General features: G+C 47.4%; 4 protein-coding genes across 4 annotated transcripts; 1 reads left to right on the top strand and 3 right to left on the bottom strand.

The window, feature by feature from the left end:
* Positions 1–1,644: 1,644 nt before the first annotated feature.
* F5B22DRAFT_184071 (glycosyl transferase family 41-domain-containing protein) lies at positions 1,645–7,817 on the bottom strand. Its single transcript, XM_047969444.1, has 4 exons — positions 5,449–7,817; positions 3,450–5,393; positions 2,774–3,383; positions 1,645–2,709 (listed from the first exon to the last, which is right to left on the bottom strand). The coding sequence occupies exons 1-4, from the start codon at positions 7,134–7,136 to the stop codon at positions 2,074–2,076; spliced, it is 4,878 nt and encodes a 1,625-aa protein (XP_047830641.1). The 5' UTR covers positions 7,137–7,817; the 3' UTR covers positions 1,645–2,073.
* Positions 7,818–11,387: 3,570 nt separating this feature from the next.
* On the bottom strand, positions 11,388–14,541 carry F5B22DRAFT_183947 (Sec23/Sec24 trunk domain-containing protein). Its single transcript, XM_047969443.1, has 6 exons — positions 14,132–14,541; positions 13,933–14,063; positions 13,514–13,808; positions 12,973–13,455; positions 11,820–12,917; positions 11,388–11,767 (listed from the first exon to the last, which is right to left on the bottom strand). The coding sequence occupies exons 1-6, from the start codon at positions 14,222–14,224 to the stop codon at positions 11,564–11,566; spliced, it is 2,304 nt and encodes a 767-aa protein (XP_047830640.1). The 5' UTR covers positions 14,225–14,541; the 3' UTR covers positions 11,388–11,563.
* Positions 14,542–14,688: 147 nt separating this feature from the next.
* F5B22DRAFT_606837 (uncharacterized protein) lies at positions 14,689–19,184 on the bottom strand. The gene is made up of 3 exons (XM_047974955.1): positions 17,465–19,184; positions 15,757–17,298; positions 14,689–15,683 (listed from the first exon to the last, which is right to left on the bottom strand). Exons 1-3 carry the CDS (start codon positions 18,840–18,842, stop codon positions 15,241–15,243), a joined length of 3,363 nt encoding a protein of 1,120 aa, XP_047830639.1. The 5' UTR covers positions 18,843–19,184; the 3' UTR covers positions 14,689–15,240.
* A 1,978-nt stretch (positions 19,185–21,162) lies between these two features.
* F5B22DRAFT_606829 (uncharacterized protein) lies at positions 21,163–23,251 on the top strand. Its single transcript, XM_047974954.1, has 7 exons — positions 21,163–21,361; positions 21,426–21,542; positions 21,595–21,811; positions 21,873–21,911; positions 22,053–22,076; positions 22,242–22,695; positions 22,781–23,251. Exons 1-7 carry the CDS (start codon positions 21,311–21,313, stop codon positions 22,974–22,976), a joined length of 1,098 nt encoding a protein of 365 aa, XP_047830638.1. The 5' UTR covers positions 21,163–21,310; the 3' UTR covers positions 22,977–23,251.
* Positions 23,252–24,360: the final 1,109 nt, after the last annotated feature.

The raw sequence follows: 24,360 nt of genomic DNA, 5'->3' as shown, positions 1-24,360 counted from the left end.
TGTTCGCGGCTGCAACGGGGAGCTGGCTTCTCTTGGCGTCGAGCACGCCCTGGAGTAGCCTCCAGCAGATCACCTAACCTAGTGTATACTAGGTAGGTGCTCGGTTCTTTGCTTGGCTGACCCGCCGGCTTGGGAATCCAGTTGACGATCTCCGAGATCACACCCCTTTGATTGCCATCGACGACGACGCCGAGAATCCTTTAAAAAAATAAAATAAAAATAAAAAACAAAAATAAAAAAGGACAGAAAGAAAAGGCTCCGCCCACCGACTTTAACCCACCAGATGTTGATGTATTGTTGCAACAGGTATTGTGGGCACACCCTCATGAACGACATTACGATGCTGTCTCATTCTTGTCGGTGCTACTGAGGCTTGTCCCCGATACCTGGCCGACAGAGCTGAACCGTATAATACTACGTTGTCGCCACGTGGACTCGTAGCAGCCAGGTTCATGGGCACATTGTAGTGATTTGATCGGAAGAAAAATCTAGTCCAACTTCTTTTGTTCGTACTACGTCTACCTATATGTGTTTACTATCATCGCGCGAGCTGAATTCTCAAGAAGACCACATCACCGTTACCAAGTCTAGCCCGTAGCACAACAGTCAATTGATACCCCTCCCCTAGAAATAGGTCTTTGGACCACCTGAATTTCGTGAACCCGCCTATCTAGATTACAAAGGAGAGGCTGAAGGAGAGCATATATCCGATCTTCACTTGCATGTATATATACCAAGGGTGTGTATAGTACGACACGCCAATTGGGCACCCGATGACCATGCCGCGAAAAAAATGGAGGATTCGTCATCTAACTCACATCTTGTATCCCTACCTCTCCCAAGCAATACCGAAGCTGAACAGCACTGCGACGTAGATCTCTCGATTGTGTTTTGCCCCGCTACATATACACTACAAGCACACTGATAGACACGGCCTACTCAGAATAGCACGCCTAAGGGAATATTAACCCGAGCCTAGTCTAAGCCCTACCTTAGCTATGCTAAGGCTGCCGTCATCACCGTTAACGAGTGTACCGGTTTTGATGGATTAGAGCACAACCTGAGTTGTACCGTTGTCTTGATCACCACGATGCCAATAGGGGGCTGTGGAGATTCATAAACTGTGCGTGAGAGTTTTACACGCTTCGTAACAAATACCTCGATTGAGCTTCCAGGTAATGAGGCCACAATGACGACCTTGATGCACATGTGCATGACCAGCAGTTGCCACTTTCCGTCTGTTCCTTTAGTGTTTGCTCTCGCACCGCTCCTACAGTATTTGTCTTCATGACACAAATACTAGGTCTGAGAAGGAAAAGAATCCCATGAACCACTTATCATCTTTCAATGACGAGGAAGTGGAAGAGGTTGAAGACGAGATGGGCCATGGTCACGCTATACCTTATTGCTGCGGCTATCATTGAGTAACGAGGCCCATTTCGATTATCCGGGAAAATGGTACCGACGCAAGATCGTTACCCCCAAAATAAAATATCAAAGCCGAAATACATTCGACCTCAGCGCTGCGCGCTTTGAAAGTCTGAGTATGTCACTGCCCAACGGATATAAATAATGTTAAGTAGGAAAAAGTAAAGCGTTTAAAAAAAAAAAAAAAAAAAAAAAAAAAAACGCCCGCTCCGTCGCGATTGAGGCGACCGATATCCCTTTCTTTAGTAACGAGACCTTACCAGCACTTGGTCCGAGTCACCGTCACTTCTATATCCCTAGTTCCCTGAAAAATATCCCTTGCCCCTGTAATTACAAACAGAGGGAAAATAACAACAAAGATGGAATGAGTGGCCAGAACCAGATATACGAGTAAACACCACTTCCAGTCCAATCTCGAGCCAAAAAAAAAGAAGAAAAAAGAGCTAACCCGCCAAGTTGGACCGCCGAGCCACTGAAGCGCACCATGACAAGATAGTTACCCGTCGGTATTGTCCCAACATCTTGGTTGTACAAGCTGGCATACATGACTGACAATCATGTTCTGGGCACAACTCGCTCATTATGCATGTTAGGATGCGTCAGCGCAGAGACCCCAACCTCAGTATGTTTGTGAGTCCCTATGTGTTACAGATGAATATCTCCGCTTTCGCCTGTGACCCAGCGCCGCCACGCTTCTTCATATGCGCTCTCGAGATCAGATACCCACCTGTGTGTATCAAATAGGGCACACGTCCACTTTGCCTCGAATAGAATTTTGCGTAGCTCGGCTAGACGGCCTCGCCCTTCACAATACGCCTCGTTCGTCCGTTCATAGCTCAATCCACTAGCGAGCCGAGTTGCGAAGGCCTCGTATTCGGCGTCATCCGAGGCAATGAGTTCCTGGGCGGCGCGAGCCCCCTCAGCATTTTTAGGCAATGCGCCCTTGAGAATCGACGCTGCCATTCGCGAGCACATCTTATACGGGTACCTTGGCAGTGTCAAAAGCGGTGTGCTCGACCACAGGACATCAGCCGCTGTCGTATGCGCGTTACACTCTGGTGTATCTAGAAAGATGTCACACACACGTGCCCGCGAGATGTGCTGTTGCTTTGGTGCTACATCCGTGAATATGATTCTGTTTGCCACTTCTTCCCCGGCCCACGCTTTAGCGGTCTTTCGGAGGTTGCTCTCTCCCAGCTCAGGGAATCTGAGTAGCCACAAGACCGCCTTGGGTACATTAGAAAGAATACGCAGCCAAGTACGAAACGTGGAGGGGTCGATCTGAATATTGAAGTCAGCAGGTGGATGCTAAGAATACTGACAAAGTCGATATGGCAAGGCGTACCTTGTAGAGTTGATTAAAATTACCCATAATGACGGTATTATCCGACAGATTTGGGAAGAGTTCCCTACGCATTTTCCATCGACGACGCAGTTCGTCCTCCCAGGTGATGGTCGTCTCCTCAGCCTCGCACGACTGCGCGTGATCGCAACAGAAAAATGTGTTGCGGCAGAAGATGATGTTCTCCGAATAAACCCAGTCTTCCGCGTCTGTGAATTCTTCGTCGCGGAAAACATCATCTAGGCCAAGATTACTCCTCGGTGGTCGTAGCGTTGATGGCGGAATTGCTGTTTCATCAGCTAGGAGGTAGTCGCACCATTCGGCACCGAGCGTGCCAGCAAAGCCCATGAATGACATTTGTATGGGAGCTGGTCGTGCTGCAAAAACTTCATTTCTTGCGCCTCGAGTATAGCCGTTCAAGTTGACAAGGATATGAATGCCGTCGTTGACAATTTGCTGTACAATCTGTTCGGAGGACCAACCGCTCACATCCCGGAAAACAGGCGCCTCGTGCTCTATCTGCTGCCTGTGGACAGATCTATCACTAGCAGTCGTGGCATAGCAGATCGCCTTGACTCGCTGGGGGTCATGAAACCCAAAGACTGATTGCATCCTATAGCATCAAATTAGCATATATGTACGGTTCAAGCATGGAAAAATGTAGGAAAGCAGTTCGTACAGATGAGCAAGAGGATGATTATTAAAATCAGAAGAGACATATCCGATGTTGAGATGAGAGCTTGGAGGCGGTGGTGGAGGATAGACAGTGGTGGGTAGCCAAGGAGATCTTAGAGTCGAACAGGCTATTCTTGCCGCATTTCGTTGTGAGATCATCCGAATGTCTTTAGCACTTAAAGGACATGTAAAGGTGTGAAATGGGAGAACAGTCGGGGCGGCGGGTACGGGCAATTGTGCTGGTAGCTTGAGCCTAACATAGTCAGAGGTTGAGGAATGGCCGGTAACGAATTGGTCGATATACCAACGCCGCATCATCACTTTCGTAGCGCGTTCAATGAGTCGAATGAGTCGAGAACCCTCCCATGGTCGGCCAGCCCAATTTCTAAGCTCGGCCTCCACGTCTATACCGTTACCCAACTCGCCTCCTACGCATGTCCTCAGTTGGCGCACCAGAACATCTAGTTCACCATTTTGGAGGATGCCCATGCCCCATTGGGATGAATCTGCCAACTGCTTGGAAACAATAGCCACCACCTTCTTCATTAAGCCACTGCCCAGACCTTCCTCTCTGGCATCCTTTAACATACCATCATCATTGACGTGCCAACGGTCATACCGCCCGTGGTCAAGTAACACCCCGCCCCGGCCTCTCCAATCACAAACTGAGTTTAGTGCCGTAGAGAGACCACAAACAGCTTCGGCAAACTGTGGGTTTGAATTGACAGCACGCTTATAATACATGATCGCGTCACTAATGCGCCCACGGTCTTTAACCGCATTCGCTAGGTTGGTTAGGGCAATATCGAAAGTACCGTCACAGGCAACAGCTCGCTCATACATCTGAATGGCAAGGTCTAGCTGGCCAATATCCTTAAGCAAGCTACCGAGGTTCGTATGAAGATGCACATGTTTTGAGTCTAGGCCTAGGCCATAATTGTAATATGCAAGTGCCAGGGCAAGTCCACTGCCTGGTGTTATCCCAGCAATAGGGGTAGGAAGGGACTCCGATGTGCGATTGGGGGATGCTGCTCGCGTATGTTGGATGCTGGCGAGAAGGATACCAACATTGTTGGCAGTCGACGGGCTTTCAGAGAGGGAGAGCGATAAATAGTACAAGGCAAGAATATCTCCAACTCCCGGTGGTTGGCGAAGCAGTTTTGGATAAGCACCACCGTTGGACATGGCATCTTGAAAAATTTTCGCCAAAGACAAAAGTGAATTACTAGTAGTGGATATGGCTGACTTCTTTGGCATACCTTCTGGCACATATCGTAGACCAGGAAGCTCGCCAGTGGTGGTAAACACTAGTCGAGCAGTTTGTCTTGCTTCATCTGGTGGTAGCAACAACGGTGCACTTGATAAAGTGTGAATTCTATTAGTCGATAGAGGATTCGACAAGACAGACTGAATCCTAGAGATAAGCGATCGAATACACTGAAGTGACTTCCCTGTACTGATTAATACAGCCTCCTCGAAGGCGTCAGAGGCCTGGTCGATATCCTTCAACGCGTAGAGCATGTTGCCCTTAGCATGGATCAACGCGATCACGCGGCCGTTCTCGCTAGCGGGAACGGAATAACCGCTCAAGCCAAAACCCGGAGCTTCAAATTCTTCGGCCCGCTCCGAGTCACTTATTAAGGCTGATTGAGATGCAATTCGTGGTATTCCAGAGTCCCAGGGAGTATGTGTCGATCCTATGCGGGCTTCATTCCCTGTGTTGTTTCTTGGCGAGTTGTTGGGAAGTCTCAGTGACCGTTGAACAAAGTCGATGATTTCAACGGCCTCTTTGCTGCGGTTATTTGCGCATAGTAGATGTACTAGATGCTCTACAGCTTCCAGATAATTAGGCTGTCTACGTACAGCCCGCATCCAGTGTTTCTCTGCTTCTTCGCAGCGACCAAGACAATACAGCGAGGCGGCCATGTTTGACATAGCTTCAACATGACTGCAAGGGATTAAGTTAGCAAGTCCCAACATGGACTAGAGTAAGAGAGCCATACCCACTGTCCAAAGAGACGATTCTTTGAAACCACTCTAGAGACTGTTCATAACGTTCAAGGCCATAGTGAAGACAGCCACCGAGCAGCATACCATCGATCCATTTCCAATCACTCTGTTCGCATAAGTTGGTCAGCATGTCAATGGCAGCCTTGGCACTCGTGAGAGGTGTGACAAGCACACGTTCTCGTACCGCATGGCTGGGATCAGAAGCTCGTAAGCTGTTGTCAGTTCCAAGAGAATTATAAGGTGCTGGGTTATGTGCCCTGGGTCCTCGAAGATGATGGTTCCGATTCAACTGCCCATGCGCAACTGGATGAAGTTCAGATTCAGGACACGTGGAAAGATTTCCACGTCTGATGTCAGCAAAGTCTAGCTCTTCCTGACTATGCTGCGTGGCAAATACACTGCTCGAATAACTTGAAGATCTAGGAAGCTTGGGGAAGATGACCATTCTAGAGGAAGTTCGTGGACCAACAGAGCGGTGTGGAGATTTCTTGGTTTGATGCTGATAAGCTAAAAGTTCTAAATACGAACGATGTGCATGAGTGAGAACTTTTTCCCGAAACCGTACAGGCGAGGGAATTCCCTGCACGCGACTCTCGCTCGGCTTGAAAGCTGTAGACTCCAAGGTAAGGGATTCGAGCTTCTGCGATGGTACTTGAATGGAAGCTTGGTGTGGTTCAAATCCGGATCTAAGGCTCATGGCAGAGAAGGGCGCCACAAATGCATCCGACCCATGGTGATGGATGGCCTGCGTGTTAAATTGGTTCTGGTAAGGCGATGGCCTGAAAGTATAGGAGTAGCTAGATAAGTTAGCCTCAGGCCATATGGCAGCTGGGAGCATGGCGCCGTTGTGAAATAAGGCTGGACTTGGTGATTGTTGGTGTATAGGTTGCAGGGCGGTTGGCACTCGAGGTAGGTTGTTATACACTTGATGGGTTGCAACTGGCCCACTAGGCGCACAATCTAGCGCCAGCGCGGTAGCGAGATCTTGAGAATTAACATGCAGAGTACTTCCCGGTGGAAGCACATTGGAATCTAGGGGAAGCAGACTAGGGCCGTCGGGTGTATGGAAAGAAAAGGAAGACGAGTATGACCACCGATCAGCGGAAGAAGCTACGGGATATAACGAAGAGCGCGAAGCATTCTGTGAGGGACCGGCAAACGGGACGGGCTTTGAGGACGTCGGCAGGACCATGTGCTTGAAAGGCGGAGGCCCGGAAGCGAGATGACTTGGATTCCCATCGTAGCCGGCATCAATGGTGCCGTTGGGCGTCTTTCGCCTCAGTCGATGCTCTCCATTTTCGACGAATTGGTGCGGCGCCAGGCGGGCGTTTGGCGACGTGTGTAGGGGTACTGATGGTACTGCAGGTCGCGATAAACGAAGGGGAACGGCAGAACGAGGAACAAACCCGGAAGTGGGCGGAGTCGGAAAGGAACGAGCGTTAACGTTGGCGTCGGAGGAATTTCCGTAGGGATGTTGATGCAATGGAAGTGGCGGCGGCTGCGGCGGCGGCGGCTGTTGTTGTTGTTGTTGCTGTTGGTGGTGGTGGTGCTGCTGCTGCTGGTGTTGTTGTTGTTGTTGTTGGTGGTGGTGGTGATAGTGGCCAGGCATGAAGAGTGGCGGAGAAGCTGTATAAGTTTGAGAGTGGTGCACCATCGGGTGCCTTTGTATTAGGGGCAACATCTGGCTCGCTCGCTCGCTCGCTGTAACTAAAACATCAAGGGCTCAAGAGGGAGCGTGAAAGAAAGAAACCTCTCTGTGCAAATGGTTTCATGATAGCCTGCTGGCCAGGGCACGGCTTACGGCAGCTGAGTGATGTACATTTGGAGGGGCAAATTCCAGCCGCAGCAGCATCAGCATTCAGCGAGAAGGCTCCATGCATCGACAACCACATTCAATAGCGAAGAAACGGGGGACTGCAGTCGGGAGCTAGGGACGGCGTTGATTTCAACCAGAACTCGACGGCCAACGTTGCTACACAAATTTGAGATGGGCGTTGGGCGCAAGGCGTCGGGATGCCACGGGGTCGTGGTTCGTTCTACGGCTAACGGACCACGATCAACCTAATCGGACAAATGCGAAGATAACAGAAGCGATGAGGTCCGAAACTATGGCAACGACTCAGGGCTCAGACGGGCTGCGTAACAAGATAACAAGAAGGACCGGCAGGTAGCTTGACGCCAGCCGGTTCTCACGAGAATACCGATTGAAGCGACTCGGATATGGCGCTCAACAGGAATTGAGGTGACAAGTGCGGAAAGTCACCTAACCTAAGTGCTGTCATTTCATTAGTATATGCACTATATCTACTAACGTCAGGTACATGAAGGCAGACAGGTGCCTAGCCCGCATAGCTTACAGGAATAGGTACCTTCTAGTCCTGCTCTATAATGTAGGGAGGTAGGTACCTATTCCTGTAAGCTATGCAGGCTGGGCGCCTGTGTACATACTTACGTCTTCAATGACACTTCTAGGTTTACCTAGATATACACCTACCTACCTAGGTAGGCTCACAGGAAGTCTAAATAACGCCTTGACCTGAATCTAGCAAACTACACCCACCCGCATGTCTACGGTGGTAGTATCTTAGGTACTCATGCTTTCCTCGACAATATCACAGTCTTTGTTCCCAATCCAAGGCAATGCGGAGCGCATGCGCAGACCGAAATGAAGGCCTGAAGTGCATAGGTATAATATGTAGGCAGGCAGGCAGGAGGCAGGAGGCAGGAAATAGGGCGCCTCGTGCGCCTCGTGCATGTAGAGTCGGTGTGGAATCATAGGTACCTACATGCAACTTGCATACCTACGTGCGTACATAATGTATGTTAGGGCTCCCACACGCGCTACTACCTCTAGTATCAATATGAAGTCGACACAAGTCATGTACATACTGTATATTACACATTGAGAGACAGATTGAAAGTTACGGGAGGGGGCGTACATTCGAGTAAGCATAACTGAAAGAGAGCGGTGTGTGGCAAGCTGTCAACTGCTCACTACACTCCCGAAATGCATGGGAAGCGGGCACAGCCATAGGTAGGACAGAGTAGGAAGAGCACATCTTCCTCGTGTGCAGAGAATCTCTAGTACTTAGAGACATAGTTCTACACGGTTGTATGGAAACAGGACCTCGGGAATCAGCAAATACGACACGAACACGGTCTTGCATTGTTGGTTCAGTCATTCTTGGCAAGACTGTATTTTATATGAGAAGATGCTCAGTCAGGCCATAGTTAATGTAGGTAATGCATGTGGTAATGCATGTTGTAATGCAACATCTCCCTAGATGAGACAATGGTTATGTGGTGCACTTCTGAACAAGTACAGATATATTTCTGCTGTCCCCTATCTATCTACCTACTGTATTACACCCGGGATACATGGATCCTGTTTGCCTTACCAGGGTGGGGTTCGTTGGTATATACAGACGCCTATATAGAAGAGCCCACGTCACTCAGATCAAGTGTCTACGTGCCCTTGCTGCTGTACTTCTCTAGATGGGGCGTTACAGGGGTTGATGTGCCAGCGGCAGTCTTTTTACATATTTTGCATGGCATTCCCCACAAGCGGAATAGACTGCAAGCTATGACAAACAATCAGTTGATCGAACTTCATGCGTTAAAGCCAGTCCTACAATCCTAAAAAGTTGCCGTTGGGCATTGTAATCGGCTCTTTGTCAGCATCATTCAGCCAAAGTGAACATCAAGCCAGAGGTGTTAGGTGTGTCAGCTTATTTCAGCTCCATGGTGAAATTTGCACCATATACTCTACCTATAGTACAATGACAGATGTAATCAGCACCTAATCAAGTTTCGCGAATTTATCCGAGATATAAGTTTCGACGAATAAACCATCCAAATGGGTGTATATGCTCGACAGTCTAGAAATACTAAATTTGAAGCGGAACACGGATGAATTGCATCATCATCATGCGTCTGCTAGCTAAAACCGTATCTGACTGAAATAGATGAATTTATCTTTAAGATTTGACATATAGACCAGAGATATATGGACCTCAACCTCCATCGAGCTACGAAGCCAGAGGCCGCGGTGAGTAATGGGTCTTGGGTCATTCTTCCTTGACATAAAATAGAAATGATGCCATGGTGAGCGAGGCATATTTCGGAGTGTAGGCAAGGGTTGTGGCGCTGAGGAGCACTTGATATATGCGTTATGGTCATCAAAGTCACTTCTTTCATCATCCAAGATAGTTGACGGTATCACAAATTTTTGGTTGGTTTCTCCATTGAGAGGCCTCCGGCAAAGCCTAGTGCGAAGCCATTCCTGAACTCCTGTAAAAGATGCAGCACAAATAAACATCTTCAAACCTTACCAGTCCAGCCCATAGCACGTTTTATTTATTCATCAGGAACTATGAGTCGCGTGTTAATTCCCAACTGAAATATGCAAAATCAGTAGAACGGATCCACTTACTCTCAATTGCACCACTGTCAATATCCTCCGTGATAGCCTTCGGACTTCTTCCCTCCACCTGGCAGCCTACACTGTATGCTGTGCCCAGAATCTCCTTGACGGTACCGGCAAGATCCTTAGAGAAAGACTTGAATCGCATTGTTCGAGCAATCTCGATGATATCCTCCAGAGGGACACTCTTTGAGTGCTTAATGTTCTTCTCCTTCTTCCGGTCACGGGGCGGCTCCTTCAACGCCTTGATGATCAAAGAGGAGGCTGTGGGTACGACCGATACGGCGGCTTGACGGTTTTGGATGGTGAGCTTGACAGTAACTCGCAGTCCTTTCTATACGATTCCCGATTTCTCCGGTCAGCCATGCAAAAGCAATTGACAGCGACGACAAGACTCGTCGCACAGGTGCCATTGCTTACCCAGTCACCAGTGGCTTTAGCGATATCCTCACCAACTTTCTTGGGCGACAGACCGAGAGGACCAATCTTAGGAGCCAGTGCCGATGAGGCACCGACCTCGCCTCCGGTGGCTCGAAGGTGACTGTCAGTATAGGTCAGTTATTTGTGGCGATGAGTATATTGAGGCACTTCGTTGTATGAATATGGGAAAAACCGGGCCGCGTGACGGTTTCGGTGGACGTACATCACCTTGATCTCGTTAGGGTCGATCTTGGGAGCTGTGAGAGGCGAATGTCAACAATAAGATCAACGGCTGTGTGAAAACCGAGCGAAGGGAACAGACGTACGCATGATAGTCTATTGTCGAGGATCTGGTGGTGGTTGGAGTTGGACGTCGTGTATTGGTGTGTTCCCGCCTCAAGCCAGAAAGTTTAGACAGGAAGTTGTTGAAAATGGTTTGTGGGTTTTAGACCAAGAGGTAGGGTTGCAAAATCCAAGCGATTGACAGTGCGCAGCACTCATTGGCGGCCCGACTTCCCCTGGTACAAGTGCCAGCGTCCCGCCTTCACCTGCCCCACTAGATCTCATCTAGAACCCAGGTACCATAGTAAGTACCTACTTACAAGTACTGGCCTCCTCCAATCTACAATCCCCCCACAGCAATAAAGTATTTAGAAAAGAAGACGACGGAAATGAGAAGAGGCAAGCTTCGGAAAGATTGGGAAAGTTGCCGGACTATGCACATATCGACTTTAAGCTTAGTAGATACGATCATTGCTACCTCCTAAGTAAAAGGTGTGCTTAAAAGAATGATATGCCCCCTGAAGCCCCGTGCTTAGGGAAAGACATAGGGAGAGAGCACGCACGCGTGTATATATGTAGGTGGTAGCAAGAATGATCTGTTCAATACATCCTGTGCACCAGTGAAAAATCATATCGCACACCACACACCTATCCTCTCCTTCATTGTCACGTCACACTACCCAGCAATCGTGGACTTCTTATAGAGAATGAGATCCCTAATTTGAGAACCCCCCTTTTTTTCAATTGTTTACATCAGAAGGGTCACAGCGACGACGGTACATCTTTGCGGGCATTCAAACCCATCCCTACCTACCTACGCATTCCAAAAGTTGCCTATTACCACTTCCTAGTATACGACGAAGATCGACCAGCGTTCCAGATGTATCACCAGCAGATTTGAGGTGTCTCCTTAACTAGTACCGCTCACAGCAAGCCTATGATTGTCAATTACGGCAACTTCAAGGGGCATAGCAAACAAATACTTACTTCATCAAATGATCCATGAACGTCTGCAAAGACACGTCATCTGTGAAGATCGTTTGCGCAGTCTGTGCACCGACACCACCGTACGCCCCAGTTGTATGCGTAGTTGATGGGTTCAGTTTAGAGAGGAGGAATCGAGCCTGAGAGCCACCGGCATCGCATACAATGAACCGAGGAAGTGGAAATCTGTCCCCAATCAAGTCCTATGCCAAGTTAGTAATGGCAGCCACTATTGGTTTGAATGAATATTCTTACTCTTGCATCCTCCTTAGGTTGCTCAAGCAGGGCAGCAAAGTTCTCATAACCTTCTTGATCTTGGTAGCCTGCCTTTTTCCACTCAGCGATAGTTTCGCCATGGAATATTAGAATGTGGAAGAATGTGTCGAGTAGCAAAATATGTGTTGGTTGAATTGAAGTCGAATCCAACAGGACGGGCTGCGAGCCATCTTGGTCAAAGGTGTAGGAATCGAGTGTAGGCTGAATCATGACCAGAGAGTTGCTAACATCCTCATGATTCAACACGTGGCGATAAAATGCAGTCTCATCTGGAGAGTTATTGAAGACCTGCAAGAATTGACTTCGTCGGAGGTGGAACATAAACTGAGGGTATAGTGTAAAGTTCTTCTCAAGCCGGAAGGAAGAGGGGTCATCCTTCCTATAGTCCGCAAAGCGCGAGCAGAGTCTAATGAGCATACGATCTACCCATCGCAACACGTCTGGTCCATCGTCGACCTCGGCCTTGAATACTGCTATCCTTGACATCAGAACAGCAGCTGCCTCCTGATCAAAGGACTGGGCAATAGCAGGGTCGCCAGCTGGCCCACTTAAATTCCTAGCAATTGTGGTGACACGTAAATGGAATTGGCCTGATGAATGTTGATAATATGTAAGGAATTGCATCATGCCTTTTTGTTGACCTTGCTGATGTTGGGTCGGTCCACTTTGACTCGCAATTTCGAAATAGATGCCATAACTAGCATTAGGGTCAATACCACACATTTTCCACGAGCATGTGTTACCGATACCACACTCCGTTTCTCCCACCGAAGTTGATTTCTTGTTAAGCGATACTGCGTGGCCTATCAAGCCCGTAACCTTGAGCTCTTTTGTGGTCAGAACTTCAAGGACGGCGTTAAAGCCCATCAGTAGGTTATCGTCAGCATCCTTTTCGAAAACCCTTATGAAGGATTGTTTGAACATGGATGAGGTAAAACTGTCTGTCAGAATCATGTTGCCGCCAGTAGAGTTGCACAAGCCTTTCATCTCAAGCAGACCAACTTGGTCCAAGCAGCCAGCAAAAACGTCTATAATGTGACCATTATGCGCTGTTCTCTTTGCTAAATTGTCGTAGAACTATGTCCAATTAGAAGATATACTAGCGCCCATGGATGCGAGACAGAGATCCTACCTTGAGAGCCTTTTTGTAATACTTGATATTATCTCTATCGATGTCATGGTGCGAGCGAATTGGCTCTCGAAGCTCGGGTCCAACCACCATCCCTGGTCCCTCCGTGGCAGGACCACCAGCAAACATCATGATTCGACCACCAGCATTCTGGAAGGAGGATTCTAGGAGTCCAACCGCAACGCTGAGAGCGACGCCAGAGCACCGAAGACTTCTTCTGTCATTGGCAACGGGCCACGGGTCTTTCTGTAGTTGCTCCAAGATCTTGGTGAGCTGAAACTCGCATTGCTGGACGGGCAGGAGAAACCTAGTGGCAGGGCCCATGGGCATGATGGGTCGGCCAGGTTGCTGCTGTGGCATACCAGGTCGTAGGCTTGGGGCAAGAAGTCCAAGCATCTCCTGCACCTGCTTTGCGGCGTATTCTTTGCTCCCTCGAAATACGTATGACTTTGCGCATTCAGTGTATCCAATCTCATGGACTTGAACCTATCAGACGAGTTAGGAAACAACTCTCTCACGGGCTGGAAACAGAATGATTACTTACCATGGTACCAAACGTAATGAGTCCGACCAGAGCATTCTCGGGGAGCAGGCTCAAGCTCATGATCAGGGATTCCTTCAAAGCGGCAAGACTGTCGTCCTCTTGGCAAGTGTCGACAACATACAGAAAGATCGGTGGACTTGGAGCCGGCCGTGATAACCTATATTCGATGGTGGTGTTTGCAGGGTGCAACTCGGACGGCACGGCGTTAGGGTTGATATCCTTATAGTGGGGTGGAAGGGGGTTCCGCGAAAGGCAGAAGGGACATATCCAAAGACGTGCTCGAAGATCGACCTGGCTAGATTGAGGGGAGTCGACGAATCAGCGATGCAAATAGACTTCACAGAATAACAAGGAAAGAGCAAGGAAGTAAGAGGCCAGGACAGCATGACGACATGACGCCAGGGGGCGGGGGGTCTCACCAGAAGGGATTGAGTACGGAACGGCATGGCTGTTTGCAGGTGATGGGTTCGAAGTTCAGCAAAGGTGTGTCGGGCTTTTCCTTTAGAGGTGTATAAAGCGCGCCGATGGGCACGACGAGGCGAGAGGCTTCCTGCGAAAGTGAGTGTGAGCAGGCAGTTTGCAAGGTGAAGCGCACGGGAGGCGCCGAGAAGAACTGACAACACGAGAGCTGGGAAAGACATTCCAGCTAAGGCGAACACCATCTCGGTCCTCGACTTCACTCCACTGCTCTTTGAGCGCCTCGTAGTCCATGGTGGTCGACACAAGGCAGAGGCGATGTCGTCGAGAAGCGGCTATCAACGCTGGTGTTTGGTGCCGCTCGAAGGTATTGTGCAGTGCACTACCGCAGATGGACGAGGGCTAGTGCGTAGCGAGCCGTTTTCTTATTCAATGCGTAGGTGGTGCAAGGGTCGCGGGGGCCTTGGCTTGCTGCTGGGGTAATGAGATTGTAGGAAGAATAGCTTTTCGCTATGGCGAGGCCAATTGTCTGAAAACCCCGAAGCTTTATCGACCGCTCACGAGGTTACAGCAAGCGGCTGGTTGGTATGAGGCCAGGCTGGACATATTGGAAGGGACAGGTAACCCAAGCTCCACAGTGGCAGTACCTACCTACCTAGGTATCCACAGCGAGGATGAATAGGTAAGCAGGAACTTGGGTACATGACATAGGTACCTACATACGGTACCTACCTAGGTACATACAGACAGAGACCACAGGTGTATATAGGTAGGTATACCTACAGTTACATACGTATGCCTGCTGCCCCTGTATTGAACGCAGTCTTCATGGACTACATATGATGGATTAGGTAGATAATAGGTTTATCTTTACCTAAATAACTTTTACAATCGGCCGACAATTATTCTGTGATGCGCCTACTTCAGTGCCCAGCTCGCCAGCCTAGGTATATCAAAACGTATATCAAAACAGAGCACTTGTGACAGTAACTGCTAGAGAGTGGAGGAAGATGATGATATTCGAGTGTCTCCCAAGGTCCTCCCTCCCCCCCGCAACGTCATTATTCGCAAAGGGGCTCTCTGAAGGACTCTCTCGCCCAGGGTACCCAGCCCAGCTCCCCATGCAAACCACTCTATCCAGTCCGTGGTATTACTATCTGGATTACTTCGAAAATCGGCGTCACATCTTGTCTCCCAGATCGACTGTAGCCACAAGCGCCTCGCTTTGCCTCAGAATCACCCCCATATTATTTTGTAGGTGCATTTATCCTACTACCACCATTCCATTACATACACCCGATAGCCAGCCCTCAACGAACATCCGTGACTTCTTCCGTGCACAGCTCCGAGGCATTCATTAATTCACGCATGAGTGGACTGAGAGCGTTGGACTTGTAGCTCCCGCTGGCTTCCTGCAATTCTCGGGATTTGCGAGGCTTGCTCAACTCCCGGATAAGCGGGTCGAGGTCAGACCAGTCCCCAGGCTCTCCTGCCTTGTCAAGTGAAGCTACTACCGTCGACGGCACTGGCACAGCTCCGCTGTCTACTGTAGGGGAATCATCGAGCTCCTGCGGAACAGGGCTTAGAGGCGTTGAGCCAGAAGTCCCCAGGGCATCCCTCGTTCTACTCCCTTTTGGCTCCAACTTGTTCAAGTGTTGCCATGCTGTCGATGGGTACTCTTTCTCTCCGCGTCGACTGTGTGACACCCGTCTTGCCTCAGCCTCCATGTCGATGACAAAGTCGCTCATTCGCACTATGCCACCAAATGACGACTAGATTAGCACACAAACAATCAATCCTAACCGACCAAGTCAAGAGTCACTCACGGCTACTAGATTTTTCGTCTACCCGCATATCATCAAGAGTTCTGGCCATCGCTTCCAGCAGGGGCTTCATAGCAGACAGCCATGCGTCATTATTCCTTTCGAGGCGCTTGAGACGCTTCTCAAGGCTTTCTGTATTGTTCTGCTCGAGCGACAACGGGCCCAGCTCGTCGCTGTCTACCGCCTGCTTTTGAGGCGGTCCCACTGTCTTGGCAACAATGTCCGTGATCTCCTTCTCCTTCTGGAGTTTCTCTCTCATGACTCTTTCTTTCAGTGTGGTACTTCGCAAGCTACCTTCTATTCCCTGTTCTGTCGTCTGCGAAGATTGCCACTCTTGGCATCTAGAAGGCGGCGTTCTTTCCCGCGGTGTGACGGGGAGATTGAATGGCACCGGCGGCAACGATAAACGTTTTGATGCTTGTGAAACTTCAGGCGACATAGGAGGCGTCGGCATGATCATAAGACTACGCCGATTGAACCGAGTATCAATAGGGACGGAGGAACTGCGCTCAATCGCACCAGTCGTTGGGTTTCGACTTATCGTCACAGAAAGAGATTTTTGCCGCGAGTGCGGGCTTATTTTGAGCGGTTTCAACCTCACTCTGGGACTGGACTGCTCTGGTCGTGCCAACGTCGAGAATCGCAGTGTGGGTGAACCCGGTCGCGACTCTACATCAGCGACAATCATTATGGGGGACATGGTAATGCCACTTGTATGCCAGTGTGGCGTCGGGGGATATATCGGTTCTATTTCAGTAGCATTCACCGCAGACATTGTCAACTGAGCGCTCATTGTGCGCGATGCCCTGGTAGTAGTCTCCGTAGAGCTTCGTTCTTGCAACGGAAGCTCACGAGTAAGATCCGTATGCGACGTGATATCGATATTCTGAGGAGTCTCGTTCGACGCCTCACTTATAGTAGTTGCCACGCTTAATGTTGATGGCCTCCGTGAGCTATGAAAGGAAGTTGAAGGCCCCGGTAAAGCAGCTGGGAAATACCCCAAAACTGGGGAATCAATCGTGTCAGCCCGAGACAGGTCGCGCATTTTATACTCGCGCACTTTGGCCTTCCTTGCCAAACGCCTTTCAATAATGCTTTTAGGTTGCGAATTAGCTTCGATGTTCGAGTTCGATGTGGATGAAAGGCCTGAGTCGGATCTTTCAAAGTCCGACTGCCTTTCATAGAGATCCGGGTTGTCTATCTCAGTTGGTCCGACATCGTCTTCGCTAGCAAAGGTGGTTTTGGATTCCCTATCTTTCGCATTCGTACATCTCTCAGATGTGGGTGGTTCAATAAGTTGGGAGGTTTGTGTCGATTCGGTCTCCGTCTTTTGAGCAACAATTGTTGTCTTGCTCTGAGTGCTCACCTCGCTTGCAGTGGACGAGCGAGAGGAGCTATAAGTCAAGGTAGACTGTCGAGAAGATTTGGTAGTAGCGGTGAGCTGACTGGCTAGCGATTCTCGCTGGCATTTTCCTACCCCACCGCAAGGTGACGCAACTATTTTCTCATGAGGTTGTCGAAGTGAGCTGATTTCATTATTCGGCCCTACTTAACGATAAATCAGAAACTTGTGATAAAGTACCAAGAGAATTACGGGCATGTCATAGCTTAGACAGGGAAGTACGGTGAGAGAGCAGTGGGAAATATCGGCCAAGCCCAATGGTTGTCGAGGCAACGGGTCACGATAATAACAAAAGAAAAAATGGCTGACCTTGACCATGAACGACATCCACTGAGGTCGGATGCTCGGCAGGTTCAGTGTCTGTCGGCCTGTCAGTCACGACTTGTCGAGAACCGGGCCGTTTCTGCATGACAATTTCATTCAGTGAGGCAGCAGGGGCTGATATCGACGTAGCGTGCCTACTAGATGTTCGCGGTTGGACTATAGGGCGGACCTTTAAGCTTTCTGCTATAGATGGAGCAGTACTATTGGGACTAGCAGGGGACGATGGCCGTGACCCTTTAGGAGGACAAGGAAAGGTCAATGTCGCCAGCATGTTTGGAAAACCAGGCGATTCGGGAGCCATTTCTTCATTCGGCACTGCTAAACCCGGTTGGACATTTATGTTCGCGAGTCGTCGGGAGGATCTGGGTGGTGGGTAAGGCGGCCCTTTGCCTTCGGAAGACGCGTGTGGAGATTCTCTGGGTGTCTTAACCAGCAACGACTCCGTCCCTATGACTATATCACTCGAAGTAGCTCGCTCGGGGCCGTTCAATTCATGAATCTTATCTTCATCCATTGTTACCCGTGGTAAGGCCTGCATCTCCCCATCTTCTAGGCCTCTTTGGGAACATAACGTCGTCAAGGAGGTACCGATATCGTGCTCAATTCCTTCATCTACGGGATTTAGCATGGCTCTCAACAGAAGATCTGTGCTGACTCTCATTGACCGCGAATTATCTTTGTCAATAGGTCGTGATCTTCGGTGAGATGAACTTTCAGGATCCCCGGTTCGCTTCTCTGTATTCGAGAAGTGCACAGATTTCGAAGAACTCCTTTCTGGCCATATCCCAGGGCTGGAAAGGTGATGACGTGGGGGCGATTGTGGCGATGGTAAGAAGACAGGGTATTGTGATCGAAACCATGGGCCATCAAGATTATTCTTCTTTGGAATCGGCGTTGAAATGGCATTGTATCGGTATCCTTCAGTTGTAGTGCCCGGAACGATATTCTCGGGAAGATGCGACTGCAGAGAATTCCTCTGTGGTTTTATGCGCTTATTCCGCCTGAGTGACTGTAAGGACCACCTTCTCGGGTCTCCAGTACCAGAAAGCCTGAGGCAATCGTCGTGGGTTGGGCGGCGGTCAGGTGGTGGGCCCGTTGTTCTCAGAACACTGGCGAGTTCACGAAGCGCACTTATATCTACCTGTTCAAGAGCCACATTGCTCGTATCATTATCGGCAGTGCATCGAGCGCGGCTAAGAGCGTCAGATACATTTGACGTGGATTTGGACCTGGGAAGACGGGCCCGCCTCCTACTGTCCGGTCTTGGAAGATCGCCTGCTTTGGCCGGGTGTGGGTGAAAAGATTCATCACCACTTGACAAAGAATGGCGTCGCGGCCGAGGTAGAGGCCGGTTAGTCGGCATCACAGACGATAGGACCCCGGGGATCTACCAGCAGCCAGAGCTATACCCAGCAGTTCAGCTAACGAGCTCAGTTCGACAGTCGAGGCAGTTTTGCTCTGGTACTCCTTCAAGCTGGCCAGAATGGCAGCAACTTCATCATCTTTCCACAGTAAAGGTTGTGCGCCGACTGTATATATGGGTGGTCAATAGACCAAGGATTTTGCAGGTACTGTGATTACCGAAGGATATATACTAGGCTTGACAACAGCTCAAGCATATAAAACCATGTTATAGCCTGCTATTGAAACATAGAGCACGAACAGTTGCACAACGTAGGGTAAAGAAGAAGAGAACCAAGGCATGAGCAAGTATAGTGGAACCCGTGCCGAAATTCGATTACAGTGATCGACAGAGACAATAATACAATGATGCGTGAAGGAATAGGCGCAGGAATATCTGTAGAGCAATCTGTAGTATGGAGCTATTACGTTCGCGCCTTTTCTCAGCTCTTCGGCCTTTTCACCCTCTTGTCCCAGCCTCTCTCCGGTCCATGGTCCCCCGTATCTTGCAAGCATCCCTGTCCGTCACTCTCTTTCTTCTCTCCCCTCTTCTTTTCTATTCCTCCTTCTCTCCCATCACTCTGCTTTCTCGTGCCGTATTAACCCTGCTCGATTGCTTTTCCTTCCTTTCTATCTCTAGCACATCAGGCGCTAATCTATAATCGCGAAAGAGGAACGAAGCGCGAGATGAGGCCGGCGACTCAGCCAGTCAAATTTCGGGGAATTTGTTAGCTGCTCCCCACTCGTTACCAACGATGGCAATGTGGATGGATGATCAGCGTGACCCCAGCAAGCCCAATCAGTGCACTAGCCCCCGGCAGACCCCCAGCTGATATCTACTACTATGTAGGTATACGTAGTATGTATGTTACATGGTAGGTAGGTCAGGCATCGTGCTCAGGGGCTGACGTGCATCTGTCACGCCCACCTATCTGTCTGTCACACAGCGCCTAGAAATAAATACATGGTGCTAAGCGAACTCGAAAGCGCGGTAGCGTAGTATTTGCAGGTACTGTAGATATCGGAGATTAGGTGCCTACCACGTTCGGTATGTATGGACCGGAGAGAATTTCTACACAACAGCCTGAAATTCAAATTTCTCCGCGTGCCTTGATACCAGGACCATAACAGTACATCTATCAATTTCGTGTGGTGAGTAATGACTACTGTTCGTATTGCATGCCTTTCTTTTTTTCTTTTTCGTTTCCTTTTTCCTTTTCTTTTTTTGTTTCTTTGTCATCATATGCCCATCAATCATGAACACAGATAAATAAAAGTTTAGCGTGCTGGTAGTTCTAAGAATATTATTGTGTAAGCGATCAGTATTGGTATGCCTCTCCAGTGGACTGTGCCAACACTCATCCAGGCAACAATAGTCAGTCTGTAGAGGAAATACTATGTGCTAGAATTCCTCTGGAGTTGACGAGAGCATGGACGTAGCAAAATACTCTCTACCTCACAGATTCGCGAATTTGAACAGCAAACCCCTCATACTCAGGCATAAAAATTTCCTGACCCTATGTGCAGGCGCGCAGATATCAGGTCACCAAAACACACTACATTAAAACCCAAAGGTTGAATCTGCATTATAGCTCATGGGGTGATGGCATGCCTGGTTTGTTATGCAACATGCGGCAGGCGGCGAGACGCGATAGACAAGGGGTATTATCTGTATTGGGTGTTCAACGAGGGCTGATGATAGGGATGCCTAACTGGCCTGACCTGACTTGAGATGATGCTGTGCAACCCCAAGGAGCTTTCCATCGCGCATCGGGTAGGGTTGCCTAACATCACACTTCGACGCTCTAAGCCATGCCAGAACTTGACGAGCATGACTTTTCAGACCTGCTCCCGTTCTAGCATATAATTACGTGGACCAGTGCATCCATTGAAGAGTTCTACGAAGTAGCAACTAGTAGCCAGCGAACTCTAAGTACGTCGGTGAGAACAGTTGCGAGTACGTTGCTACGAGATATGTAGATAGGTGTTTTCTATCAGTCTGCCGTTGGAAACTGTAGTCGGGAATAAAGCTACACCAGCCAATCACGCATGGGAGTGTGACATCTTTTATTCCGAAGCACTGGAGAGGAGCCTGTCGTGTCACCCATTTAAAACCACCAGCGTAATCTTAGACAATCAGAGAGTCGATAACAGCTCGATTATATGTTCGGATATCGCGCCAATCCGACCTCAAGTTGTGCTCTATACAAATAAATCCCGCGATGCCTTCTCCACACACCCTTCCGATTTCCCACTTGAGAAGCAGCACGATAGCGCTTTCCCCCTTGACGCTTGGGTTAGTGACAGTCTCATTTAATATCCAGTCGTGCTGTGCATAACTGCCTGGTTCAGTTAAACTCGATGATTAAGTCTTGCTTCCGAACGCATCATTGACAAGAGCAACAGCAAGCAGTGCGTGTGTCCGTGAATATGTCCAATCCATGGAGCTTAGCTGGCATGATCGAGGAGAAGAGGCTCAAGGTAACGAATCCTCCGGGGTGTGGTATATTCGGTGAAACTCTCGCTAATCGACGAGGAACCCTAGAGCACATTCGTAGTAGCAAGTCTCTGTTCTACTCTGATCAACACCTTCTCGGCCTCGATCAATCTTTGGGATCGCATGAGCGAGAGAAGAAAACAGAAAAAGAAGGACTCGAAACAGGTCACAGCACTACTAATTCTCGATTATGGCTCCCTTGCTAATGACCTTCCAGGATGACGAAATCCGTCAGCTCAAGGAGCAGATTGCCCAAGTAGATAAGCGCAGCCAGAAGCCAGAGGCTGACAACAATCGCCGGGTGCAAGATAAGGGTACCGATGATGATGACGGAGAGGCTCTAGGCCTCTCGTTGGCGAGGTCCGAGGCTCTAGTTCGGCAGGAATACAATGACGGGGCGGGACGCTTAGGGAAACGTTTCGCTATGGGTGATCGTGAGTCAGCCTTGGTGCGAGAAATAATACATGGCAATCCTCGCCCTGACCCTATCAGCAGTCATAACCGAGAATCAGCTTCAAGCCCAGATTATCACACGTACGTGTATCTCTTCGTTGACACGAGCTTTTACTGCAAATATACCTTTCTCTACGATGGCCGAGTAACATCGACCACTGCCCACCCACAAGGGAAACTTCACCTAAGTTTGAACTGATTACTGACTACAACTGTCTATAGTTCAGAGAACAGTCATAGACGTTTGTATGTTGCCAGCAAGGGCTATATCATCACTATCCTTCATTCGCCCCCATGGGCTAGTAATCCGCATCGGATATGTGGCATAACTTCACCCCATACAAAAATGAGGATATCGTGTCAGCAAGTCGTCAATGTAATGTAACCCACATGACTAACACGGCCGAGCAGTGCAGGAGGCGTTAGTGAATCGCCAATCATTATCTCATGGGGATGTTCAACGACTCATTGCAGCCTCCTTGGCAGCTCGTAACGGATCTCTAGATGCACTACGCCAACAGTACCAACGTCTTAGTTTCGAGGCATCGCCACCACAGCCCAGAAGCCTAACTAGCACCAGTCATTCCACCATAGATGTGGGAATGGGAGAGCTTTTTTGTAAATATAGTTTAACTCTACAGGCCACGCCCGGACTACCACTGTCGGCATCGTTTTCCCCGGGGGGAGACGGTCGCTGCCATTATTGCGGAGTTCAACTAGACCCAGAAACACCAGACACGTATTGGCATATCGAGAAGAGGGCAGCGGCTAATGCCCATGATAGCAAAGGAGACCCTACGAAGGAATACCACTTCGACCTGGGGCAACGATTCATTGTGAAATGTCACACGGGGAGGGGAGAATAGTAAGTAGCAAATCCAAACTTCTTGTCCAAGTACAAGCAGCCCCTCGTTCATGGGTGGTAGTAGATACTAACTAGTGGGTTACAGTGCCTGTGTGTTGTGCAGGCGGTATGGTGAAATCGACATTGTATGTAGAAGTGTCCCAACACTGGTAAATCACGTAAGCAAGGAGCATACGGTCTGGGAACTAGATGCAGATCCAGACTTAAGGAAAGGGGTGAGTTCACCCAAAACGCTACCTCCACCACCAGGCCAGGAGAAGCGCCATCGGCTAGCACGTTAAAGGTGGTCAGGTGTTGGCCAAGTGCTTCCTCGCTGCACAGGCTACTTTTCAATGCACGCTACGACGAAAACCGCCATAGCGAGGTGTATTACACTGGTGTGTCGATTTTGGAAGTTAGGCCCGGGGTGATTTAAACTCCGATGCTGCGATGGGAGCATTCACCCTGGGACGCCATATCTTGTCAATATAACTATCACTTGACCCACACTAGTCGCCCTAACTATAAGTAGCATTATATATATAATAGTGTTATAATTAACTTATAATTATATTAATAACTTTATATAAGTAAATATAATATATCTCCTATTTAATTTAATTATTTAATTAATTTAACGCATCTTCCACTTAACCTAGCTACCCAATTAACCTGGCCACATTTTTAACCTTCGTATACATATTTAAAAATATCTTAATAACTATTTATATAATTAACTTAAACTAATTTAAATCTAAATTGTTAAACATTTTTATAATATTTTTATAAGTTTATATATTATAATTAGGTTTATTATAAGCTTTATAATATTAAGTATAAATCTTCTTCCTTTTTATATAATAATTAATTTAATATATAATGTAATTTTTTACTTTAAAAATACCTTATACCTTTATTTAATCCTTAATATCTTTAATAATAAAAGATCCTTTACTTTATAATTTAATTCTTTTTATATAATAATATTTATTAAACTTATAATTTATTTTATAAAAGCTTTTAACCTTCCCTTTTAATAATATAAAATAATATGTAATATTAATTATATTATATATAATTTAACTTAACCCTTTAATAATAAATATAGAAAAATTATTTTAATATTATATAATCCTTTATTTAATATATTTAAAAAGGAAATTAACTTTAATTAAATTATTTAAAGTTATAATTATATAAAGATTAAATAATATTAGGAATAAAGGGTTAATTTAAAGTATAATTAAATAATTTAATTAATTAATAATATAATTTAAATTATATAATATTAAACTTATTCCTTTAAATCCCTTTTATATATTATTTAAAATAATTATTTTATTAAATATATAAAAGAATATAATTATAAAATCTTCCTTTTAAATATAAATAATATATATTTATATAAAACCTTTAATTTACTTTTTATATAATTATTTTAAAAGGTTAAATACTTTAATATTAAATAATTAAAAATAATAAAAAAATAAGGAAATATATAAAGGGTAATAATATTATTTTTTTTATAAATATAATTTAAAATTATATAAATAATAACTTTTATAACTATTAAAAAAAAAGTAATAATATTCTTTTATATAAAGCTTTATATATTTATTAAAATATTTAATTTAATTTATAACTTATTTATTTATTATTTAATTATTTTTTATAATTATAATTTTT

The sequence above is a fragment of the Xylaria bambusicola genome, assembly GCF_022495145.1.
Source record: "Xylaria bambusicola strain CBS 139988 unplaced genomic scaffold F5B22scaffold_21, whole genome shotgun sequence".
Classification (NCBI taxonomy): Eukaryota; Fungi; Ascomycota; class Sordariomycetes; order Xylariales; family Xylariaceae; genus Xylaria; species Xylaria bambusicola.
The sequence above is the reverse complement of the archived record's forward strand: the minus strand, read 5'-3'. Positions and strand labels throughout refer to the sequence as shown.

Excerpts from the sequence above, each read along its gene's own strand:
- F5B22DRAFT_184071 (XM_047969444.1), bottom strand. The coding sequence starts at position 7,136 with ATGTTGCCCCTAATACAAAGGCACCCGATGGTGCACCACTCTCAAACT. Across the intron at positions 5,394-5,448 it reads ATCGTCTCTTTGGACAGTGG|TCATGTTGAAGCTATGTCAA; the intron begins GTATGGCTCTCT and ends AATCCCTTGCAG. Across the intron at positions 2,710-2,773 it reads ATTTTAATCAACTCTACAAG|ATCGACCCCTCCACGTTTCG; the intron begins GTACGCCTTGCC and ends TTCAATATTCAG.
- F5B22DRAFT_183947 (XM_047969443.1), bottom strand. The coding sequence starts at position 14,224 with ATGGACTACGAGGCGCTCAAAGAGCAGTGGAGTGAAGTCGAGGACCGA. Across the intron at positions 14,064-14,131 it reads TCTTTCCCAGCTCTCGTGTT|GAAGCCTCTCGCCTCGTCGT; the intron begins GTCAGTTCTTCT and ends TCACTTTCGCAG. Across the intron at positions 12,918-12,972 it reads ATTACAAAAAGGCTCTCAAG|TTCTACGACAATTTAGCAAA; the intron begins GTAGGATCTCTG and ends AATTGGACATAG.
- F5B22DRAFT_606837 (XM_047974955.1), bottom strand. The coding sequence starts at position 18,842 with ATGCCGACTAACCGGCCTCTACCTCGGCCGCGACGCCATTCTTTGTCA. Across the intron at positions 17,299-17,464 it reads GGATGTCGTTCATGGTCAAG|GGCCGAATAATGAAATCAGC; the intron begins GTCAGCCATTTT and ends ATCGTTAAGTAG. Across the intron at positions 15,684-15,756 it reads AGACGAAAAATCTAGTAGCC|TGCGAATGAGCGACTTTGTC; the intron begins GTGAGTGACTCT and ends TTGGTGGCATAG.
- F5B22DRAFT_606829 (XM_047974954.1), top strand. The coding sequence starts at position 21,311 with ATGTCCAATCCATGGAGCTTAGCTGGCATGATCGAGGAGAAGAGGCTC. Across the intron at positions 21,812-21,872 it reads ACGTTTCGCTATGGGTGATC|TCATAACCGAGAATCAGCTT; the intron begins GTGAGTCAGCCT and ends CCCTATCAGCAG. Across the intron at positions 21,912-22,052 it reads TCAAGCCCAGATTATCACAC|TTCAGAGAACAGTCATAGAC; the intron begins GTACGTGTATCT and ends AACTGTCTATAG.